Source organism: Lichenostomus cassidix, chromosome 2, assembly GCF_008360975.1.
Source record: "Lichenostomus cassidix isolate B80296 chromosome 2, HeHo_3.0, whole genome shotgun sequence".
NCBI lineage: Eukaryota > Metazoa > Chordata > Aves > Passeriformes > Meliphagidae > Lichenostomus > Lichenostomus cassidix.
Window position 1 is genome coordinate 42515518 of NC_139482.1, and position 22735 is coordinate 42538252.

Below are 22735 nucleotides of genomic sequence, written 5' to 3' on the forward strand. Positions count from 1 at the left end.
AGTTCATTTGTTCTGGGTGTTTTTGTCCAAGAGTATGTAATCTCTTCACCCCAAGGGTGAGCTGAATGGCAGGTACAATGTGAGGAGGTGAGATGTGTCTTGAGCAGCTTTCATTTGAAGATACGTTATCCTCACTTCTTTTTCTGCCTTTTTCTAAGTGATGCTGTTGCATCTGTGATGACTTAAGAGCATCTACAAGGCAAGGTGGGTGGCAGAAACACTTGTGTTAGACAAAACAGCTTATTTGGTAACTGTGACCAAGAGCTTGTTTACAAGTCCATATGACACTGCAGTTTTTCACCAAGTGTATTATTACCTCTAATGAAAAGTACTTCTTTCCTACACAAGCCTATCTGTCTTTTTCTAAGCCTTCTTAAGGAGGTGAGGAGTTTCCCTAGCTGGTGTTACATTGAACTTCCCAGCTGTAGAGGTGGCAGCATTGTTTGCAGTTTGTTTCTGTCCCCCAACCCTGACAGACAGCTTCTCCATTTAAAGGGTGTTTGGCTTTTGTGGAGGGGTGGATGATCTCTGTGTTTTCTTCCTGTTTGAATTAAGTGCTTAAATGCATCTTGGCAGGTGATGAGGCTCTGCAGAGGTGCTGTACAATCTGCTAGGTATTATCCTCAGCCTGGGGGTGTGCACCTTGAGCTGCTGTCCCAGGGGAAGGGGACAGGCTGTCTCTGCAGACTTGTGTGGGTAATGGAAGCATGGTGACAGAATACCCGAAGGAAAACAAGGGCGTGAGGGGAGCGGGAGAAATACATCTCTGATTTCTCAAAAGGATGAATTATGTAGCCTTTTCCCCCCTTTCTTTATGGAAAAGATAATGAACATGGTTATACATATGGCTGGCAGCAAATTCTGTATTTTGTCAGATATTTTGAGGTGTTTGCAATCTGCCATCCTCAAATCCCAGTTCTGCAGGGTTCAGCATTTCCATGATGTTTGATATGAAAGATCTGAAAAATCAACATGATACTGGACATCTAGCCTGCTTTACGACCCTGGTATTAATGGTACTTATCATGTGATTTATTCCAGATATCAAAGTTTATGCTAATTTTGCCCCAAGAATGGATGTGAGGGACTGACATGTTACTGAGCATTGGCAAATTCCAGTCACTCCATTATTTTGTAGCTTACGGCATTTTTAAATTGCAATTTCCTTGCCATGCTAGAAAGAAGATGAACCACCTTCTGTGCAGTCTTTGGAGACTGCATTTTAATTTAGGATACTTCCATGTTAAAACCAGCCCTGTCTGACATGTTTCACTAGGGAAAGTCGTGGCACCAACTGGGTTTAAAACAGTTGTTTGAGATAAGAGGCTGCAGTTTGTTTTTCAGGATGCAGGAGAGAGTATGTTATGAGCCTGATAGATTTTTTTTTTTTCCTTTTTCCCTTTCCTTGAAAATGGATGCCTCATATATATAAAAAAGTTGCAGGTTATTGAAGTTGAGTATATTATTTTATATCTGATCAAAAGATCCTTTGAAAATCTTTATTTCTCATAGTTTAAAGTTCTGGAGCAATTCCTTTCTTTAGTAATGAGTGGTGTGTGCAGATGAGCAAAAAGTGGCCTCCAGTTGTGGCAGCAAGAGCTACGAGTTGATGCTGATGCAGTTCAATTTTGGCAGTTTCACACTTTAATTTAGGCATCAGAAAGGACAACATGACAGGTTTTCCGGAGAGGATCAGTACTCCAAGCAAGTCAGAGTTGACCATTTCTTTTCCCTGTTCAATTCAGCCTGAGGGCTAGGAGGGCTAGAACAGTTTTTGAAAAAATTAGAGTTTTGTGGGTAAGGTTATTTAAAATCAAGATATCTTGAATATTCTCTCTTTCTCTGCATCTGAGCTCTCAGATGCATAGTCTGGTGGTAGGAGCCAGTTGGAGCAAATCTGCTTGAACTTGCAGAGTAGTTGGTATCACAGCTGAGGCATTTCAAAATCCAGTACTGCAGAAAACCAAGTCTTGCCATTTTTTGTATTAATACCTTTATAGCTGCAGGAAAGGAAGCTTAAAAAATTGCCTGCTTTCCCCTCATTGCCAGAGCAACAAAGAGGTGTCACCATTTTTTTTTTTAACAAATTTCTTTTTTTAACAAATCAGTCACCTTCCTGTCTGGATCTTGACTGCTAGTGCACTAAATAAAACACATTTTCTGACTGACACCTCTGACATCCCAAATTTGGGCAATAAAAATACCCTGGATAGAATTACTGGCAAAGCATGGCTATGGCATACCAACTGTGCAGCTAATGGAAAGACATTTACTATTCTTGTTCCAATGCTTGACAACCCTTTCAGTGAAGAAATTTTTCCTAATATCCAATCTAAACCTCCCCTGGAGCAACTTGAAGCCGTTTCCTCTTTCCTCTAGCTTGTTACCTGGGAGAAGAGGCCAACCCCACTTGGCCACAGCCTCCTTCCAGGTAGCTTTAGGGAGCAATAAGGTCTCCCTGAGCCTCCTTTCTCCGGGCTAAACAACCCCAGCTTCCTCAGCCACTCCTTATCAGACTTGTGTTCTAGATATATGTGAGGATAGTGGGCTGGTCATCAGCATGGCTTCCCTTATCTGCATCGTAGGGGTGTCAGCTCAGGGCTTTGCATTTTCAGTGTTGAAACTGTGAGTTCAGGCATGTCAGCTGTTTTAAGAGAAGAGCCATCTCGGACACAGAGTTTTCTAGTGATTGGTGATTCAGGCTGAACTGTATTTGAGTCCTCCCTCTGCTGTGGTTGGTGTTCAGCCCTTTCCAGAGTGATGGGGCTGCAGCCGGGAGCTGAGCAACCTGCCAGCTCTCTGCTGGGAAAGGCAGGTTCCTGGGAGAGAAGCAGGAAGAAACAGAAACATCACTGTTAAATGTAACTGGGTGACTTCTGCTATTGTTGCTCCACTTGTGAATATCTAACTGGGTTAAAAAATGGATGATCCCAAAATCTGAGGCTCTTCTGAACTTCCTATAAGAGAGATTATGTGAAAAGCTGTAACACCTCTGTCATATTTTACAGTGTTTGAAGACCTGACATATTGCTGCTCTTTTTGGGAAAGACTTTAATGTAGGTTCATTGAAAGTAATTTTATTCTCCACCCTCACTTTCCTGACGTGAGCTGATTGGAGAGATTATGAAGTTGCTGTTAATTGAAGTGATAAGAAATGGATCATTGTGTCTTGCTGCTCAACCTGTTTTTTATCTCTCTTCAAGGTCATGGAGGCAGAACAGACCAAAACAAGAAGTGAGTTGGTTCACAAGGAGACTGCAGCCAAATACAATGCTGCCATGGGAAGGATGAAACAACTGGAGAAGAAGCTGAAAAGAGCCATCAATAAATCAAAGTATGTTTTACATTTGGAGATGAGTTTAGTGGTGAAAGTTGTGTGGGGGAAATACCTATTCTATGGGGTTTTTCGAACTTGTGAAAGTGTATTGCTCTTTGGGTTGCTCTCTGTGTGTAGCTGCCTCATAGCACAATTAGTACTGGTATTTGTCCTTGATGTCCTTCTGTGTGTCATTTGAAACACCTGACTTGATAGACTGGTGGGATAAGAAACCTTCTATGAGCAGCATCTTGGTCTTATTCTAGTGCACCAAACTCCTTGGTGGTGTGTGCTTTGAGGAACAGGCTAGTGGGATCCACACAGGTGCTGTCTGCAGAGCTGCACAGCTCTGTGTGTAGATGTTTCACAGCTTAGCCTCGTTCACAGTTTAATTCTTATTTTTAGTTAGGAGAGCAACAAAGCAAGTGACAGCTGAAAGGTCTTCACCAGTGTAACGTGCTGTACATGAGACTTGTTTACTCTGCCATGGCAAAGTTGTGTGAGAGTTGGTCCTGGGGAAGGAAGCACCCTTCAGAGGGCACAGCTAAGCAGCTGATGTCACTAATAATTGTGTCTGCATTTGCTGTGCAGTTTGGCTCTGTTGCATGAAAGTGAAACAGCTTTTTGCTCAGGACCTGTTTAAAATTTTGGCCCTATTTACAACCAATTCTTAATCCTCTTTATGTTTCACAGTAATTTTTTAAAAATATTTCCAGACTGTGGCTTGTCTGAACAATCTGCTTGCTGTATTTAGCTTTTAATCCCCTCCATCTAAAAATGACTTTTTGGTGAAATCGGTCAACTAAAAATCTATTTTGATTGGTGTTTGCTCAATTCAAGAAACGATTAGCACTTCTCAAGCAAGATTCAAGCATGTTTGCTGAAACAGTGTAGTGGTGTGACTTCCTAGAACGAGCTCCATGCTGTTTGTCTAGCACTGCACAGGGACTGTGAAAACCATCATCAGATCACTAAATGACAGATTCCTTTGGATGAGGGCAATATCTGAGAACAGTTTTGGCTGCTAGCAGTTCCTTCCTTGCAATAAGATTTAAAATAAAGACCATGATTAAGTTGTCAGTTGGGTCCTACATAGCTTTTTATAATGATGGTGTGGAGCCGGGTGTCCCTGCTACCTCTTGTGTGATGAAGCTCTGAGTTTTCATTTCCTTGCTGGAACTACCCTCAGAGGGGTGTCTTGTGTCATTTCCTCAGGCCAAGCTGGTTTTCATTTCTGTGGAAGGATCCCAGCATATTCCTTTGTTTCACAGCAGGGCTGACTACAGCATAAACCATCTAGGTAGGGTGTGCTGGCGATCCTTTAATAAAGGATGAACAGAAATGCCACTTCTAACCTAGTACTGAAGTGCAAGATGCCTGGTGGCACAAACAGTCGTGGATGTCTTTGAAGTCATGCTACATAGGGATGTTGGAAAGGTCAGTTGTCTCCCAGCATTGCAATTTTCATATAAAAGAAAATTTCAATTGAGCTGAAAACATCAGTGCTGTCAAGTGGCTACAGAAACTGGGAAATGAGGCCACTGAATTTGTGGCTGTTTGTATTGTAGGGTGTAGCTGGCCTCCAGCTGCTTTTCAGGAAGGATTTAACACCACCATCCTGCTCCTTGGGAGGTGTGGGAGCACTGGCTGTAACACTTAGGCTTTTCTGGCCTTTTGTTCATCTTCTCTTTAAACTCGTGGATAGACATGCTAAATGAGTTGCTCTCTTTCAGGCAGAAAATGATTTACATTTGCTCCTTGTTTCGGTTAGGATTAAGATGCTTAAAGCATTACTATTTTGAAAGCAAGACTGAGGCATGCTGGAGGATAGTCCTTTGGAGGATTTGCCATGTCAAGTTGATGCCCAAAGGATTATTGGATAGTTTTGTTTTGGTTTTGCTTTTAATTTTGTTTCTGGGTGCTTACTTGCTTGTAAGCTATGGATGTGCATATGGCTGCATGTTCTTAACAGTCACCAGATCTTCTGGCTCAGTGCCTCTGAGCTGTTAGATAATGAACTCACCTGTGTTAGCTGGTTTTAGAAGTCACTTTCTGCTCTGTTGACTCAGGCAAAGTGCCTTTCACTCTTGCTGTCATCTTGAACAGCACTTTGTGCAGTGCCCTGGACTCAGACAGCTGCTGATGTAGGACCCTGATGGCATCAGTGAGTGATTCTCCCACCCTGCAGAGTTACAGAGCAGCCCTCGATGGTTACAGGGCCATGGAGATGAGGGAATGAAGTGACCCGGGGATATGGGAGTCACTCCCCTGCCAGTGCCCTGGTTCCAGCTGGCATCAGGTGTCCAGCTGTGTGTGAGCCAGGAGTGAGCAGGCTCTTGGTCTCCTATCTGTGGCTGAGGTGGTGTTTTTCTTATCTGTTGCAAGTAAACATTCCTGCTCATATGTGCATGTGATTGTCTGTACACACACGCATGCATATAGGTGTTGGTTTTTTCACACCATGCAAACACATGTGCTTTTTGCTACCTGCTAGAGAGGGAACTTTTCCCCAGGAAGCTGGTGGGAGATTAGGACTGAAGCCTGGTTGTTCTCTCTCAACTGGCACCAGGGTAAGGAAGGTTGAGAATCAGGTTATTTGAGGTGAGTGGGTTCCACTGCTTTCCCTGTGCTGCATGTTTCCCTGCAACACCGTTCTCTCAGTGTCTGTGTGCTGCCATTGCTTTGGGGTATGGCTGTAGGAGACCTTTATCTGTTGGATCCAAATTCTCAGCTGCAGTATTTTATCTTGCTTGGCAGGTGCATCTGTGTACCCTTTGGCAGGGTTATGTCGCAGTGAGGGAAGGCAGAGGTGCATTTTGGATGGATTGGTGTCACTGGGAACATCAAGACTTGGCTGTGCACTCCTAGTGATGGTGGGAGAGTGCTTAAAATATCGGAGCTGGAAATAACATACTCTAATGGAAACAAAACTTATTTCAGTGTGACTGTGTAGGGAATTCAACCCTTCAAAGAATATAGGATCAGAAAGCCACAGCTTCACACTCCTGAGTTCTAGTGAACAGTCCAAAATACAGCTGCAGTAGGACGTATGGCTCAGAAGAGCCTTGCTGTCAGGGCAGAAACACAAGGGTAGTTCAAATTCTATTTCATATAAAACCATATCTGATTGTTTATCACTCCTTTACTTTCCAGGAGAGCTTCTGAGTGGGTGGGAGGGCAGTGAGCCCTGCTGAAATATCAGGGCTTTTCCCCCCACCCCCTTTTTTTTTTTTTTTTAATGCTGCTCAGTGTTGTATCAGATGATGTTGGCTTGTGGGCTTCAAAACTTTGAGGCTGGAATGTGGTTTCTAGGCTTTGTACTGCATCTCTTATACCCCTTGTATTACCTCTTGTAACCTTATAAGCAAGTTTAGGGAAGTGCCTGGTGGGCCACTGTTGGGAACTGCTGTGTCCCCTCGTATGTGGTGCTCTGACCTCTCTTCACCCTCTCTCCTTCACTGAAAAACCCAATAATTGCCCCTCCACACTTGAACACGGAGAAGGTTCACCTGCTGTGGGGAATTTACATGTGCTGTGGGCTCAGAAATCAGATGGGTACAGAGAGGATGCCTATGCCTGAAGCTGGATGTTACATTTAAATATCTTGCAGAATCTAGGCCTGGAGGAATTATGCTGTCAACTCCAAAAACCGGAGCTCTGCGATTTGTATTTAGGTTGAAAGACCCATGAGAAATAGATACATTAGAGTAAGAGAGAGACACTGAGAGCACGTGTAGGTGTTCCATCATCTGGAGAGTGGTCTCTTGGGATTGCAGTGATACACAAAATAGCTGTATTAATGCTACAAAGAGAGCAACTCCCACGCCAGTGCAGTGCATTCAGTCCCAGTGATTGTAAACAACTGTTCTTTGTTTTTCCACAGACCTTATTTTGAACTCAAGGCAAAGTACTATGTCCAACTAGAGGTACGTATGTAATTCAGATCCATCTGAAACTCTTTACTGCTTACAGTAAATACTGAAATTATATCTAAAGTGCTTCAACAGCTATGTTGTGTTTCTATACAAAACCAATTCAAAACCTCTTGAGCAATTTGCTAAGCACATTTTAAAGATAAAAGACTAAGAGAGTCTTTGTTTCCTCATGTGAAATAAGAGCGTTTGAACTCTGTCAGAACCAAAAGAATACAGTTTGACTATCTTTGCTTCTTGTAGTTTAATGTGTCTGGGGTTTATTTGTTTGTTGTGGGTTTCATTTTTTTCTTCCCCTATGCTTTATGCTTCAGACTGTTGAGCTGTGCTTGGGGTGCTCTTTTATCTTCACTGGTTGGATCAATTAACAGAATAAGCAACTTGCTTGCAGAGCTCAAACATCACACAGATGTGAATTTCTGATTTGGGGTTTGACATAAGAGGGATTTGGGATTTGGCTGGATAGGCTTCCAGGGCTTCTTGGCATCTCTGCACTGCATTGTGTGGTGCAGCAATGCCTGGCCAGGGCTTGGGCATAGCACATGCCTTGCAGGGCACAGTGGCCCTGGGGTGGGCATGGCAGTTGTGCATGGGATGGTAATCCCTGCTATTACAGCCAGTCTTGGGGCTGCCAGGCATGGGACTGCAGAGTAGCCCTACACATTCAAATGCAAGAATCACTCTCTTTCTACTTGAGTGGTTTTTGCTGCATGTGGCCCCCAAAACTGGGATCCTGGTTCTGCAGAGTTGCAGGGTAGTGGCCAACAGTGCTGTTGCTGTGTGGGATGTGCACAGGGTTTGAAGGCAGTGCATTGCTGTTGGCCTTCCTGCACTGTGGGTGCAGGAAGGCTCCAGTGGGTGCTGGATCAGTAGGAGTCTAGCTAGAAAAGAATTCCTATTCCTTGCTTTGGGGTGCAAGGCACATCCCACAACAGTTTTGAGCCCTCCCCCGGGCTGCCTGAGATTCAACAGCATTTTGTAAGCCTCAGAGACTCTGGTGTGCACCTTTTTCCTTGCCAGGATCCAGGCTCAGGTGCCCTCTGCTCCTATGCCTTGCCTCCCTGCAGCTGCTGCTGCATCAGGCTGAGCCCTTGCCTGCCCTGGGCTGGGTGCCAGCCCAATAATCCCTTCTGCCTAGAAGCATCTTTTGAGAAGTTCCTTTTTTTCCATGGGCAACAGCCCACTGTTTGTGGCCCTGTTGCTTCTCCATGGCAGCTGCCCAGTGCCCTCCTGAAGCAAGGTGATTGTGTAAACTCCATGAAAAAAGACAGCACAGATTGCTTTAAATGCACAATGTAAAACAGCATTGAGACAGCCACAGACACACAAGCTGTGTTTCCCCTTTGGGAAATGGGATGTACAATGCTTTAGCCCTTGCTGTAGGGTGGTGTTTGTGCCTGAGGACACAGGAGCTGCTGTATTACAGCTGTCAGGGTTTGAGGTTTGCTGCTTTCTGCTGTGCAGGTCTAGTGAGGAGAGGTGTCAGGTTTGGTGCTCAGCAGAGAGTGAGGCTTAGCCCCCCTCAGAGGTGACCCCCAGTCCTGCTGTGCCCTGCAGGCAGGGGCTGCCAGCAAAGCTTAGGGGTGGCTCTGGGCTAAGCAGTGATGTAGTTGAGAGTGCATTCCTGTTAACAAGAGATCCTGCATGTTAACATGTTAACAGGGCCTCTGCTCTGTGCTTAGCCAGGGCCCAAAACCACACTCCAGAGTCAGCTCCAGCCCTTGGCTTCCTTGATTTGCCTTGCTGTTTTCTCCTTCAGGAGTGCCACTGCTTGTGCCAGCATGCTTCTGAATTCTGAACTCTCCCATCCCCTGAATACCAGCCCTGGTTTGTGCTTGCCTGTGCAGAGCCAAGGCACCTGGGCACATAACAGGGAGCTGTGTGCTGTGCATTGTTCATACTGAAATACATAGTTTCATCTAATACCTGTCTCCCTTGTTAGCAACTGAAGAAAACAGTGGATGACCTGCAGGCCAAACTGGCCCTGGCAAAGGGAGAGTATAAGACTGCCTTGAAAAATCTGGAGATGATCTCAGATGAGATTCATGAGAGGAGAAGGTCCACTGCCATGGGGCCGCGAGGATGTGGCGTGGGTGCCGAAGGGAGCAATACCTCTGTGGAAGACCTGTCAGTGAGCAAACCGGAGTCGGACACTGTCTCCAGTGAGTACAGAGCACTGCTGTGCTTGGGAATATCCCATGGGCATCCTAAGAAATGCTGATGCTAGGGCTGCCCTGGGTGTTCTGCAGTTTTGAAATTTGCTGGCTGTTGTGGGACTGTGGGTAAGTTGTGATGCTTCTTGTTACTGCAGGAGTTGATTACATTCTTTAATAGCCAATTTTCAAGGGGAAGGGTAATAAGTTAGAGTGCATCAGCCATTCCCTTAACATCCCTGTAGTTTTTTGTACAGTGCTGTATGTAAGGAGCAAAATGAACACACCTCAAAGCATGTATCTCATTTTAAGCCAGTGGTGCAGCTGGCAGTGACTCACTTGACATGGTCGCAGGCTGTCTCAGATCATTCAGCCAGTCTGGGAACAGACCTTTTGGATCAAATGCTTGCCTTCCAGTGCTCAGCCTGTGGCAGAGGGAACTAAAGTGGTGGCTGCAGTAGAACAGAAAGGTGTGATGCTCACACTGAAGTGTGTAAGGATAAGCTCCTTCACTCTGCAGAGTCTTTTGCCAAGATGTGATTTCAGCAGAGCATGTGTGCTGTGAACAAGGGAAGTGAGGAAGCAGCAATATGCTGGTGCAGTGTGCTGAGGGGCTCTGTAGGAGAGACGGGTGATAGCAACAACCTCCGAGCAAGCCAGGTAGCCTCTGCTTTCTGGTGGCACATGGGGACTTTGTGTTGCAAAGTCTGTTGTATGACGAGTTTGCATTTGTCCTGGCTCTGGGTGAAAGTGGACATTGCATGTGGCCTACTTTTGCCTCCTTGCTGGACACTTTTCCCTCTTCTTGATGTAGAAAGTCTTTTTTTTTTTTTTTTTGCTGCCCAGTCACCCAAATTTCAGTTTAATTTCTATTTCAGCTTTTGTTTCTGCAGGGAAAAGGTTAGGTCAGGATTGCAGGAGTTCATGATTGCACAACCCTGGTGCCCAAAGGCAGAAAATGCAATTTCCCAATAGACACCAGTCTGTACTGGCACTGAGGCCTTGTAGGTCCCTGGTAGAGCCTTGTCCATGCCTGGGAGCTGGGAGGCAGCCCTGGCTGGCCTCCATCCTCTGCAATGGCAGGAGCTTTTGCACGACGTGTCGGAGCTCTCTTGCACACTGCTGTGCAGCTGAGACCTGAGTTGCAGCAGCAAGTGATTGCTGTGTCTGGGCCAGCTGATGCAGCCAGGTTTTGGTATGGCTGCTTATCTTCTGCCACCCTGAATTCCTGTGGTTGACCCTGTCTGAGCTAGGCAGGAATTGCCTCTTTTGGATACCTGCAAGTCCTCCTCCTCATGCAGAAGGCCTCCTGAAAGCCTTAGGTATGACTGAGTTAAAGGTGTCTTGTGCTGAGGGAGTTCAGGGGCCAGGAATTTAAGGGTAGAAAGAGCCAGGAAAGTCAATACTAATTAGTATTAATTGCTGGCTCCCCTGGCCACTGCTGAGGCTGCAGACAAGGACCAGCAGCATGGGCTCATCTCTCTCTTTGAATTGCACAGTTTGACATGGGGGGACATCAGCTTGTGTCTGGTGCCAGCACAGAACTGCATTACGACAGGGCAGGACTAGCAGCCTGCCACACTTAATAGCTACAATAGCCTGGATTAAGCTCACGTTGTAGCATGTGGGGAGGTTTCCAGCAAGGTCCTTTTGTATCTTGATTTCTGTGTGCTGGAGTTGGATAAAACACCTCATCATCAGCAAGTTTCTTGGCCCTTGCAGATGCTTGTGTGCATTACGGCGAATTTAGGTGGTGAAAAGGAAGCTACAGTTTAAGCTGTGCTGCTTGTAGACTGGCTGATGTCAGTGCTTCTTGCCAAGTAGAGGACTCTAATTGGAAACATCTTTTTTGCCAAACCTTTTATTGCTTTTACCCCCTGCAAAGTTATCTGTACGGCTCACCATATATTGATGAAACTCAGCAAGTGAGAAGAAAGGCCCTTCTGCAGCTTTAGATTTGACTTCATTAAAAACAAAACAACAAAACCCAAGCCACAAGAAAAGCTGCCTCTGAGCATGAAGTTCCCTGAAGGAGGCTCAGGAAGGTGGATAATGTTGTTAGCCATTTTATGTTTGAAGCCTTTTGGGTCAATTTTGCAATGCGTAAGTGCAGTTCTGCAATCCGCAAGTCCAGCAGGAAGAGGCTGAACATCTCTGCAGTGACAATGTCAGTAGCTGCCCCTGTTGGCACCTTTGTGTCCAAATGGTGCCTGCGAGCCCCAGGCTGCCCAGGTGACACAAGAATTTCTTTGAAGCTTCTCCTTTGAGCCATTTTGTTAAAGCTGCTGCTTTGATCCTGCTGCTCTTCCAAGGTGATCCTGAGCCTCACTAACAATGGCAGGAATCACAAGGGGGTGGAATTGGAGATAAGCTCAGGTCACTGTGGATGTCTTGCTGTGTCTGGGACTTCTTCAGGCCAGAGTGATCCCAGCACACACTTGTGTGATATAGAGAACCTTCTGATCCCAGTGTGACTGCTTATGTGCAGAAGTCTTTGGTTCTCCCATCCTCCAATGAGCCTCTGAACTGTGTGGAATTTCAGCAAAATCTACACCCTTGTGTTGCACAAAATGGAGCCTTTTTAATGGGTTTCTCCTCTGGTTGTTCATAAGGACCCTGCAGCTTAATCTAGACAGACAGTTTGGAGCCGGTTTGCTTTAATTAGAATTCATATCTGAGCAAACACAAGCAGGGAAAAGAATATCTGTGTCTTTTTTTTTTTTTTAATTTGGTGTTGCTTGGTGATCCTCATTCAAAAAGTAATCTTGGGAGCTCTTGCTGGATTTTAACTGCTAAACTGTGAGCATAATCTGAATGGAATCTGCCATGGGACCTGTGTCTTTCTAATTAGTGCCTTAAATAACCAGAAGGCTGTGCTGGGATCAAGATAGTGCTGGGGGAGGCAGACACAGGGAATGAGGCTCTAACCTAAGTTAGCTACTGAAGACCATGAGTGAACAAGGCCAGCAGAGCCAGTAAAAATCTGAGAGCTTCTTGGCATGAGGAGCAGGTACTGCAGAGCTGGCCTTGCATGGCCTGGCTGGCAGGTGTGCTGCTCCTCAGAGCCAGGCTAAGGCTTTGCACAGGGGGCAGAAAACCAGAGGGTGCAGCCCATGGGTTAGCATTGTGTCTGCATATGGAAGATGCAAACCTGAAAAACTACCTTTGCCTGGGAAGGTACAGGAGGGGGGTTGAATTACTGACTGGAATATTTTTTGAATATTGCAGTGGCTTCAGAAGTGTTTGAGGATGATAATGGCAGCAGCTTCGTGTCTGAAGAAGATTCAGAAACTCAGTCTGTGTCCAGCTTCAGCTCTGGTCCTACGAGTCCCTGTGAGGTGCCCACTCAGTTTCCTCCTGCGACACGACCTGGAAGCCTGGATCTGCCCAGCCCTGTCTCCCTGTCTGAGTTTGGGATGATCTTCCCTGTCCTGGGCCCCCGGAGTGAATGCAGTGGGGCATCCTCCCCAGAGTGTGAAGCTGAAAGAGGTATGCACAGCTGGATTCGCCCTGGGCCAGTTTTTCAGCTTGATAAAGGGAGCAGGAAAACCTTCCCAGCTCCCCTAGGTGTATGCCAGGGAATGCTCTGACCTGCTGGCCGCTTCTTTGGGGAAGGCAGTTCTGGAAGGCCCTGTGTCTCAAAGTTAACAACAATGTCTATAATGTATTAATTATTGTTCTCCTGGCTAGGAATGTTCCTCAGTTCTGCTTCAGTGCAGGGACTTGAGATTTCTCAAATAACAAAATAATGAAAATAATAACAATTTTTCATAATAATGAAAAATGCAGTAAGTGATCAGTGGGATTTGGGTTGTACATTAATGTGGAGGAACATCTGAGTTTATTTATTTAAATTACTGTCCTGCTTGCTGAATATCTTGCTTTCCAGGGGAAAAAAACCCCAAAAACCTCATAAAAAAATAACATGCCAGAAGGAGCTTCTTGCAGGCTCTGCCAGCCCTGGCTGACTAATTCAGACTGGAGGATTACCACTGCCCTTGTCTGCTCCATCCTAAGGCTGTTCTCACCAATTTGCTGATGCAGTGCACTAGACGAGCACGGCTTGGAAGGCCAACTTGGTTTTGTTGAAGCATCTTACACGTGCTCCTGTAATTTCTGCGTGCTTTGGCAAAGGAAACTGCAGAGGCACCTGCTTGAAGCTTAACTTGCAGAATGAAATCCGGGTTTAACATCCAGTTTAATCCTTTCTTTGCAGGGGATAGGGCAGAAGGGGCTGAGAACAAGACAAGCGACAGAGTGAACAAGAACAGGAGCAGCACCAGGAGCAGCTCCACTGAAGGGCTGGCTCTGGATAACCGAATGAAGCAGCTCTCCCTTCAGTGCATGAAAATCAAAGAGGGAATATGTGCAGGCAGGAAAGCTGCCCAGATTGGCTGAGTCCTTCTCGTGCCCTGTCCTGATTAATGGGAGTCTAAATATTTATACATGAACTTCTAAGTGTTTGAAGAACGTTGTGCCAATAATATATGCCAAATCTTAAGCGTTTGCTCTGAGAATTTAAAAATGCACTAAGAAGTTTAATTGATGTGGAGGGCTGAAGTTTTTATTCAGTAAATCCTTTGTAGGCCGGACGAGTTATCAAATGTTTAAGCTGTGCTCAAATTTCACAGACTTTGTAAATTGTTTTGTAGCAGCCTGGCTGAAGCAATAACTAGTAATGTTCCCGTGTAAATTCATGCCAGTCGGGGGTCTGAAATTCAAGCCAGACATTTGCAGAGAGCAGTTTGGCTTTGGTTTTGTAGAATGAAATGCTCTTTAGATACAACTGATCTCTTGAGTACAAGTGGCATAATCTTTAAACATCTGTATTTGTCTGTATTATGCTGAGACTGTAGAAATATTTTGTATACAGGAAAACTGTTGCATGTGTGGGGTCTGAAAGCCTTCACTCTTCCTTTGGTGCTCACAGAAAGGATAAAATGAGTCATGGCTCTAAAAGCCTATAAAACAGATGGATGACAGAAAGGGGATGGCAATGCCTAGCAGTGGGAGGCCCTTTCTAGACACCCTCCTGAGTCTGCCTTGGACTCTGCAGGTGATTCCAGTGACCAAAAAGAGTTGATTGGCCCCTTGCCCTTCTGCTCCCCTGAGCAGTGAAGTATTATTTTTCAGCACTTTAAGTGGTTTTTGTTTTGGTTTTCTTTCCCTCAAAAATGGGAGTCATAGATGTTTTCAGGACGATTATGATAAGGGGTTTGCCCTTGAAATATGCATGAAGAAAAGGAATTGCCAGTGTAGATTGACAATGTGTTCTTAAGCTTCTCTGTAGGTTGTACTGTGTGGGGGTTTATAACTGTTAAAGGGACTTGGGATTTTAGTATGCCCTAGACAAAGTGTTCAATAAAACTAGAAAGGGCACGGGGCATGTTTTGCCAGCAGCTGTTAGGCAGTAGTAGTGTCTGATAATTATGCTAATAAGTGGTAGTAAAAATCCTAGGACTCTTCAGTTTTGGTGACTAAGCATTTCTGAAAGCACCATTTTATCTAAAATGTCAGTTTATATTGTTAATTTGATGGGCATTTTAGTATTGCCCAAAGTATTTTCTATTCTATGTTTTTGCAGTCCTGTTGTATTTCATCCCTGCCACAGCTTGTGTATCTATTCTCAAAGTTAATGTAAAATTCTTCACACTACAGTAAACATTTTTGTTTTCCACATTTTGAGTCTGTGCAAGTGAAGTTTATCTCAAGTGCTAGAACCAAATCCTCTCCCACAGCAAGTTTAGTCTCCAAATACCCACTTGCAGCTGAAGACTGTAGGCTGGCATCACACTGGTGTTAGAATCCATTGGGGTATGTGGGCAACTGCTGCCTCATGCCAGCTTCCTGAATCCCTGCATATGTGATTCACTTTTTATTCTGAACTGTGCACAAGACCAGAGCTTTAGTCAGGTTCTCCAAACCCCCTTAGTGTGCAGGAGGAGGGATGAATGCTAATGCTGCTGAAATTGGCTGTAAAGTGGTGCAGAATTGGAGGCAAAGAATCCTGTTTTCATGAGAAAATAGATTTATCACATTTATAGCTGTTAAGCTGTAAATGCATTATACATTTATATGTTTACATCTTCTGAAGACCTTAAGGCTGAAATCTTTCACTGCCAGCAGTTCCCAGGCCCAGAAAATGCTTAGGAAAGAAATCTGTGGTTCCAACTTCTGATGTGACCCTTACTTGGGGAAAAGCTGGGATAAGACAGTATTCAATATGAAAAGCAGTACAGAAGTGCCACATTGTATTAAATGTTTTTACTTAAACTTTCATAGCTGAGCTATTGTCTGTGCTGCATTTCGTTAGAAAAAGTAGCAGAGGTCTTTGTGATTGAATCTCACTTGTGCAGACCTCCCAGACAACACCTGTTACATTTTGCCTGGGTTCTGTGGATGGTTGTTTTGGTGGTGATTTTTTTCTTTTTTTCTTCTTTTTTTTTGTTTTTAACCTCTCTTGCTATCCAATGTCTTCTCATCTTGACATTTCTGACTGGAAACCCAAACTTCCCACACTTGGGCACAATGAATTAATTTTGTGGGTGTGCTGCCTTGCATATGTCCTGATTGGGTTCAGCTCCCAGCACAGTAAAACCATTGACCTGGAAGTTTGAAAGGGTGTGGAACTCCCTCTACCCTTACTTTTATACTATCCTTCTCCAAAAGTTGTTGAAAGATCATAGTGCAGCCTTCCTCCTTTGGTGACCCCCAGACCTGGTAGGTAAATCACCCTTTAAATGTGCAAGCAAACAGGCACAACTGTGTGTCTAATAAGTTAATGGAAAACTCATTTTATTTTAAGCTTCATAAAAGCCATAATTATAAATATGACAGACTTAAATGAACATACATTGCTGTGGAGTACAAGCAAATGAACAAACGTTCTCCAGTTACTTTTCTGTTGGAGCTCTTTATGGATTCTGAAGTGTAACATGATGGTAGCTGCCTTCATGGGTATAAAAATAAGCCTCTGGTGTATCAAAGTATACATGATTGCTTCAGGTGCCCTGATGTGAGAATGTATAAAGCCAATGTTAACCTACGAGTTCTACTTCTCTTTGGTAATATCAAACAATTTCAGTGTCCTTTTAGACAAAGCGATGAAAACCTCTACTATATGTACACAAACTTAGAATGAAGTCAGTGGCTGTTCAAAGGCTGCAGAGATTGTGTGGTTAAGTGCATAATTACTGTACAAAATAGTTACATGAAGCTTGCAGCAGGAGATTAGAACTGAACTCAGACTCACAGTCTGGGGCAGTTGGGATAGAAGCTGTTGATACCATTCATCCATGGCACTACATCTCACTGAATCTTTGAGAATGGAGGGATTGGATTAACCAAGGGCTAACCTATGTCTTCCTAATGAAACAAACAGAACAAACTATGTTTTCTGTCATATGGCTCAAAAAATGCTAAACAGTACAGGGGAAAGTAAAGCTTAACTTAAGGGCCTGAGGTTGTGATAAAATCTAAGGATCAGTTCACTTTACAGTAGTTTTTGCAAATTTATTTGTGGAAAAAATATAAAAGTATGTATTTGACAGAAAATATTAAAGCAATTAATAAATGCTTACATCAATATTTCTTCTTTAGGAAAAAGGGCAAGAAAACTTTGTCCTAAAAGTTATTTGCCATAACCAGAATCTGCAGACTACAATTTATATGGATATTTTGTGGTACGTCTAAATATTCCACCTGAGTGTTCTGTCCTGTATCTGAAGGGAGATGCACAGTGATGGCATTCTAGGTGGCATTCTTGCATGCCTATGCAGGTGAAGTATTTGAATAGAATTTATTTTATATATATAAGACTAACACTAAGCCTAAATCCTGGGCATTAATGGAGATGAGCCAAATCCATCGACTGTTCCCTATGTGCAAGAAATATTGGTGTATCCTGGTGGGGACAGGATCCTTTGTCCTTAATGCCTTCACCTGGCATTAGGAAAGTGAGTACATTTCTTACTTTCAGTTCAGTTCAGTTCAAGTTCAGCATGGTAAGGAAGCTGAGCCTTATGCTTTTTTCATGCAGCATAAGCTTTGGCACTAACTTGTGCTCACGGGGAAAAAAGAAAGAAAAACTCCTTCCTGCCGAGTAGAAACTAACTACTGAAGAACAACAACAGATTTTCCTGTAGGCAAGTCTACCAGCTTGATCTCAAACAGCAAAGAATGTGCAAGAACTCGGTGCTGAAAGCTGGCACTTCTGGCATCTGCATTTTGTACTGCCAAAAAGATACTCAGCTGAGACTTCCTCACTACCTCCAACTTCAGAGATGATAAGATACATGGAGGACTCCACTGCTATTCTGGTTTAGCCTCAGCTAAAAGCAGAAATCTGTAGGGAAAAACGGAGTTGAATGAAATTTTCATTTTGTAGGGATGAAGCAGTCCTTGGCACATACTCCAAAAGCCAAGTATCATCATAAAGAACCTAATCTGTTTTTTTCTCAGCTTGTGCCCATGCTGTTCCCTCTACTGATTTATTGCAATAATCATAAGAAACTTTCCTGCAAAAGAAGGTAAGTCACTCTGTGACAATCCTGTCACTAATTCCCTAGCCCAGATGGTCTCAGAGAACTGCAGCCAGGCAGGGATGTGTTTTCAAAGGCATGAGCTATCACTGCCCTTTCAGTGTTAGACACTTGTTAAGCAGCTGTCTGATGAAGGAAATGAAACAAAAGGTTCTTGTACTTTCTGGAGAGGACTAATAGCAGACTTCTGTGGGAATAATTTTAGCCCACAGATATTTCTGGTGCTCCTGTAGAATGTGTGCTCAGTTTCACAATGGCCAAGTGACACCTGTGCTCTAAAGCACGATTTAAATGCTACCTTTTTGCTTGGAAAACTGCCAAACCAGTGTGAATGGCAGCAAAATTCCCATAGCTGTTTTAAAAATAGCCTCTCCCCCAACTGTCAAATATTATAAATTTTGTAAAAATGACAACATTGAATCAGTTTCAGAATTTGCAAGGCAGTTGGTATTAAGTAAAAACTTACCATCTTGAATCCTCTTCAGCTACAATGTATACAGAGCTAGAGGAAGAGCACATATAGGAGGTTTCTAAAAAAGCCCACTTGTTCTGCATTAATCCCACCTCCACTCTTTTCTTATGAACTCTGACCCTCCTTCTACTGATGACACTGGCCAAGTGCTCAATGGATTCACTGGCGTCAACTAACAAGGAAAAAAGTATTTTTTCAAAGATTTCTTGTATAATGGATCAGCAAGTGAACTTCTTGCAGCTGTGGTGTATTGGGGGAGAGGTTTAAATGATCCTTCCCTACAGGATGCAGACTTACAAAAGTGATGAAAATAAAACATTTCTTTGCTGGGTTGCTGATGGTGGGCAGTTCTCCATCTCCTTGCACCAGCAACTGAGACTACGCTCAGTAGATACAGTGACACTTACAGGGGATCTTTAGATGAAAACCTTCCATAGCTGCTTGAGGAAAGCTGTGCTGCACTGCCTGGACACTACTGCTGGATAACCTCATGTCCTTCCTGCTCATCAGGATCAACTGAGGTCTGGCAGCAAGGAAGCCACAGAACCTCGTGCTGTATTATGTACTAAAGTCATACAGGTATGAAGTAACAGCTCTCAAAGTACATGTAACATGAGCAAAGCCATTGCTCTGCTTTCAGAAACAGCTAAAGCTGGAAACTTTCTTTTCCTTTACTCCTATTTACACATTCTACACGAGATGACACACAGCATACTACTAGCTCAGCAGTAGTACATTTACATTTAGATGTGAGAACCAGTTCAGTGCTGAAAACATTGAAGATAGCAGCACAAATATGTAATAAAAGCTATTTGGTCCTGAGACTGAATAAGCAGAATACACAAGAATATCTTTTTCTTACATGTTTACTTTTAAGAATAGAATCTTTAACCCATGTACCCTGTATGTTGGGAGGAGGGAATTTCAATGTTAGTTCTTCTTGTAACTCACTAGACTTTGATTCAAAGTGTGGAAAAACTGCAATAAATTGAGTTCTGCTGGTTCACTTGATTATATGCATTTCAGCCTATTCCCAAGCCTGTTGAACAGGGCTCACTCCTGGACCATAGCAGCAAACCCACAGCTAACTGCCTGCCACAATTAACTGGCAATCCGTGATTCCATGCTTTTAACTCAGGATGTAATTTTCTTTTGTGCATGTGTGGTAAGGGTTCTTCACCTGTTCTCAGGCTGTTGGACAGATCAAAACCATCTCTTTAAACAGCACTGCACAGTTCTGTCTCCTCACTGCAGCTGTGACACCTTAAGAGGAGTAGTACTGTTAAAATCTAAGAAAAAAGGGCCCTCTTGTTGAGGCAGGAATGTGGTGGGGATAATGTTGTAAACTCCAGCAAATGTGTTCTCCACCTCCAAGTAGCAAAATCCACACCTATGATAAAGAACACTACCTGTTAGAAGTGGGATCCAAAGTATGTTTCAAACCACTATACAGACTTCATTAAGTGTTACCTGTAGTCACCACTGCTTTTTTTCTGAAAGCCATAGGAACCAGGATCTCCCACTGTTGAGATAGTGATGAGTTCAAAACCAACGCTGTATTGTCTGCAAGTGACATGACAAACTTAGTTTAGCTATTTGGGTCATCAGGATTACCACAAAATAACTGTAGAGTTATTAAAAACTATACAGGATAACTGAAAGACATCTCAAAGTTTTGTCACATTTGTGACAGAAATGTTAAGTCAAATTTACCGTGACATGAATGAAAAATTTGAAGGAAGACAGAACTCAATTCATGTTTAGAACTAGACTATAGGGAAAATGCCTGCCAGAAGCTTGTCTCTTAACCTAAGCAGAATTCAAGTAGTTGAGCTTGTGACACACTCCTGTGCCACATGGCAGAGATCCTGGGGTGAGATCTGATTGCTATTAGAGGACTCAGTGTCAGTGATCTTAGCAGAATTTCTCATGTTGCAATATAACTTGGGACACTTTGTCTGCTCCTGTTAATGCATGTGACAAGCACCACTGCCCCTGTCATTCAAGCTACCCAAATACGATGTGCAAGTGCAGAAAAAAATGCACACAAAAAAACTGCTCAATTCATGGAACCATACAGTCACACCTCTGCCTTCATCTTCATTTCATGAGAGATCCTGGAAGGAGAGAAGGAGTTTCCTCAAAGAGGGGAGGAGAGATAGAAAACTAAAGAGAAAGGAAGGCTCCTGTTTTCCTTGTAGGTCAAGGATTTTCCTCAGTAGTTAATGTGTAGGTTTAAAACACCACTGATGGTAAAGATAGAAACATAAATAGTACTAAATCTGAGTCAACTCCCACACCTTGCCTTCTGGATTTTCCATGAGCTTCCCACCCTCCTCAAGGGATACTCACAAAGCTTTATCTTTGGCATGTAATGCCTTCACTGTATTGATGCACAATTATTTTCTACAAACCTTGGCCCCCGTAGTTCAATTAGCAATGGTCCATTCTTGTCTAGCTGGAATTGATAAATGGGGTTATTTTTGTAGGTGTCTCTGAAGTTTCCACACCCTCCAGCACTGTGACCTTTCCACTGTCCATTAACCTAAAAGAAGTCAAAAGTACAGAAAAAAATCCTGAGGATTTGTATTGCTTATATATACACAGGTCCTCTCACTTTAGAGGATACTGACTTCAGTGACCTCTCCTAATTTTTAAAGTGAAATGAAAGATGGTGTTAATCATTCAGCAAGTCTCACTGCACTCCCCCACCCATCTCAGTCAAACCCTTACATCCTTTAGACATGCACTGTATTCTTCCAGCTTACATTAAATCAGCAACGAGTGACTGTTTCTGACTATGACAAACTGCAACTAACAAAAGACCCACATTCCCATCTATCCCACTCCTACTAGATTATGCAGGTTATTTTTTTTCCTCAGACTCCTCTGTTGGGTTAAATGAGAAACAGCAGTGATACAGGCAGTACAACACTAATAGTGCTGCACCCTTTGCTTTTAAAGATCTCTGCCTCCAGCCCTGTCCAAAACCTCTGTGCACTCTGAGAAACAGCACTGCAGTGACAAGATAACCATAAGGACAGATTCTGCAAGGACAAAGACACACAAGAGGAAAAATGCTGCTCAGACTTTGAGAAGCAGGCCATCTGTTTCCAAGTTCCTCTTGCTAGTCATTAAACTGAAAGGTTAGACTTGTAAGACATGCCAGGCATTCACACAGATTTATAGCTGAGATCCATCTCTCCTGTTACTTCCCTCCCATTTCTGTCACAGCAGCAAGGGGCAGCATTTTCCCTTGTGATTTAACTTCTTTACTCAGTGCCCAAAACCTTTAAACAGGATAAGTATGGAAGCAAGGGGAATTCCTCCCCCTACCATGCTGCCATGCTATCCAGGAACCTAAAACTGCTGTGTGCTGTTAAATTTTCTATCCCTTTTCCACCTCTGTTACACTTAATTCCAGGAATCACACTAGGGCTTGGTGAGTTCCAGAGGTGACTACTTGACTCCAGTATATGATATCTAACAGAACTTGTTTTTACTGGTAAATTGTGAATTAGTTCTCTGCTTCTTTTGAATGTGATGACTGCTAAGCAAACACCAAATAGGCATTAAATACAAGCAACTGACTTCTTGTATTCAATCCTACAGACAGAACTAGCCTTGGATAGACAGAATATGCTTTCTTTTTGGAATACTAGACAGACATCTTCAAATAATTAACAGGATTTTTCTACATCCTTAATTCTCTTTTCAAAGGTATTACAACATAAAACAGATGTCCTTCTTTAAACAGGCTTTTCACCTTTAATGTGTTTTTGACCTCTTAAAGCACTACCTCACAGTAAGCCCAGTTTTTAGTAGTTATATAGGACAATGGTTTCTTGAACTGAACAAATCATCTTGCTGTTCCCAGGAATCTCTTTATTCACTCACCATTCTCTAGAACAGGCTTCAAGGGACTGTTCCAGAAATAACAGCTGGTATGGAACACTGTCTGAACTTGAGAGCCAAGCTGCAAGCCAGAATGTCCCCCTGACCACACAAAGTAATGCAATCCTTGGCTTCAGGCACGAGTGTCCTAGAAAATGGACTATTCCACTGTGGCTCAAACTCCCTTGTTTCTCTCTTACTGAACAAGTTACTGTTTGGACAGAAGATTTCTGATGATAATAGGATTCCCCAGGGTATGCATGGTAGGTACAGAGCTAAAGTTAACAGATGCTGGCTTATTCTTTCCTGAGGATAAAACTGCTAAAACATGAAAATACATGCAAGTTACTTTATCCTGTGAGCTCTTGGCTATATTTATACTTCAGCTGAAGGTGTAACTGCAGCTCATGTTGACAGCTGAAATATGA

At 43.5% G+C, this 22735-nt stretch overlaps 2 protein-coding genes across 3 annotated transcripts in view; one reads left to right on the forward strand and one right to left on the reverse strand.

The window, feature by feature from the left end:
* SH3BP5 (SH3 domain binding protein 5) overlaps positions 1-15080 on the forward strand; it is a 52039-nt gene extending 36959 nt beyond the window's left edge. The window contains exons 5-9 of the mRNA XM_085051243.1: positions 3204-3334; positions 7200-7242; positions 9191-9410; positions 12630-12890; positions 13618-15080. Coding sequence (XP_084907369.1) covers positions 3204-3334; positions 7200-7242; positions 9191-9410; positions 12630-12890; positions 13618-13799 — 837 coding nt within the window. The 3' untranslated portion in view covers positions 13800-15080. The remainder of the gene's footprint in view (positions 1-3203; positions 3335-7199; positions 7243-9190; positions 9411-12629; positions 12891-13617) is intronic.
* Positions 15081-16179: 1099 nt separating this feature from the next.
* Positions 16180-22735, reverse strand: part of CAPN7 (calpain 7) — a 33435-nt gene continuing 26879 nt past the window's right edge. For both annotated transcript variants that reach the window (XM_085051241.1, XM_085051242.1), the window contains 3 exons: positions 20828-20958; positions 19884-19976; positions 16180-19803 (listed from right to left, as the gene is read on the reverse strand). In XM_085051241.1, coding sequence (XP_084907367.1) covers positions 19659-19803; positions 19884-19976; positions 20828-20958 — 369 coding nt within the window. In that variant the 3' untranslated portion in view covers positions 16180-19658. The remainder of the gene's footprint in view (positions 19804-19883; positions 19977-20827; positions 20959-22735) is intronic.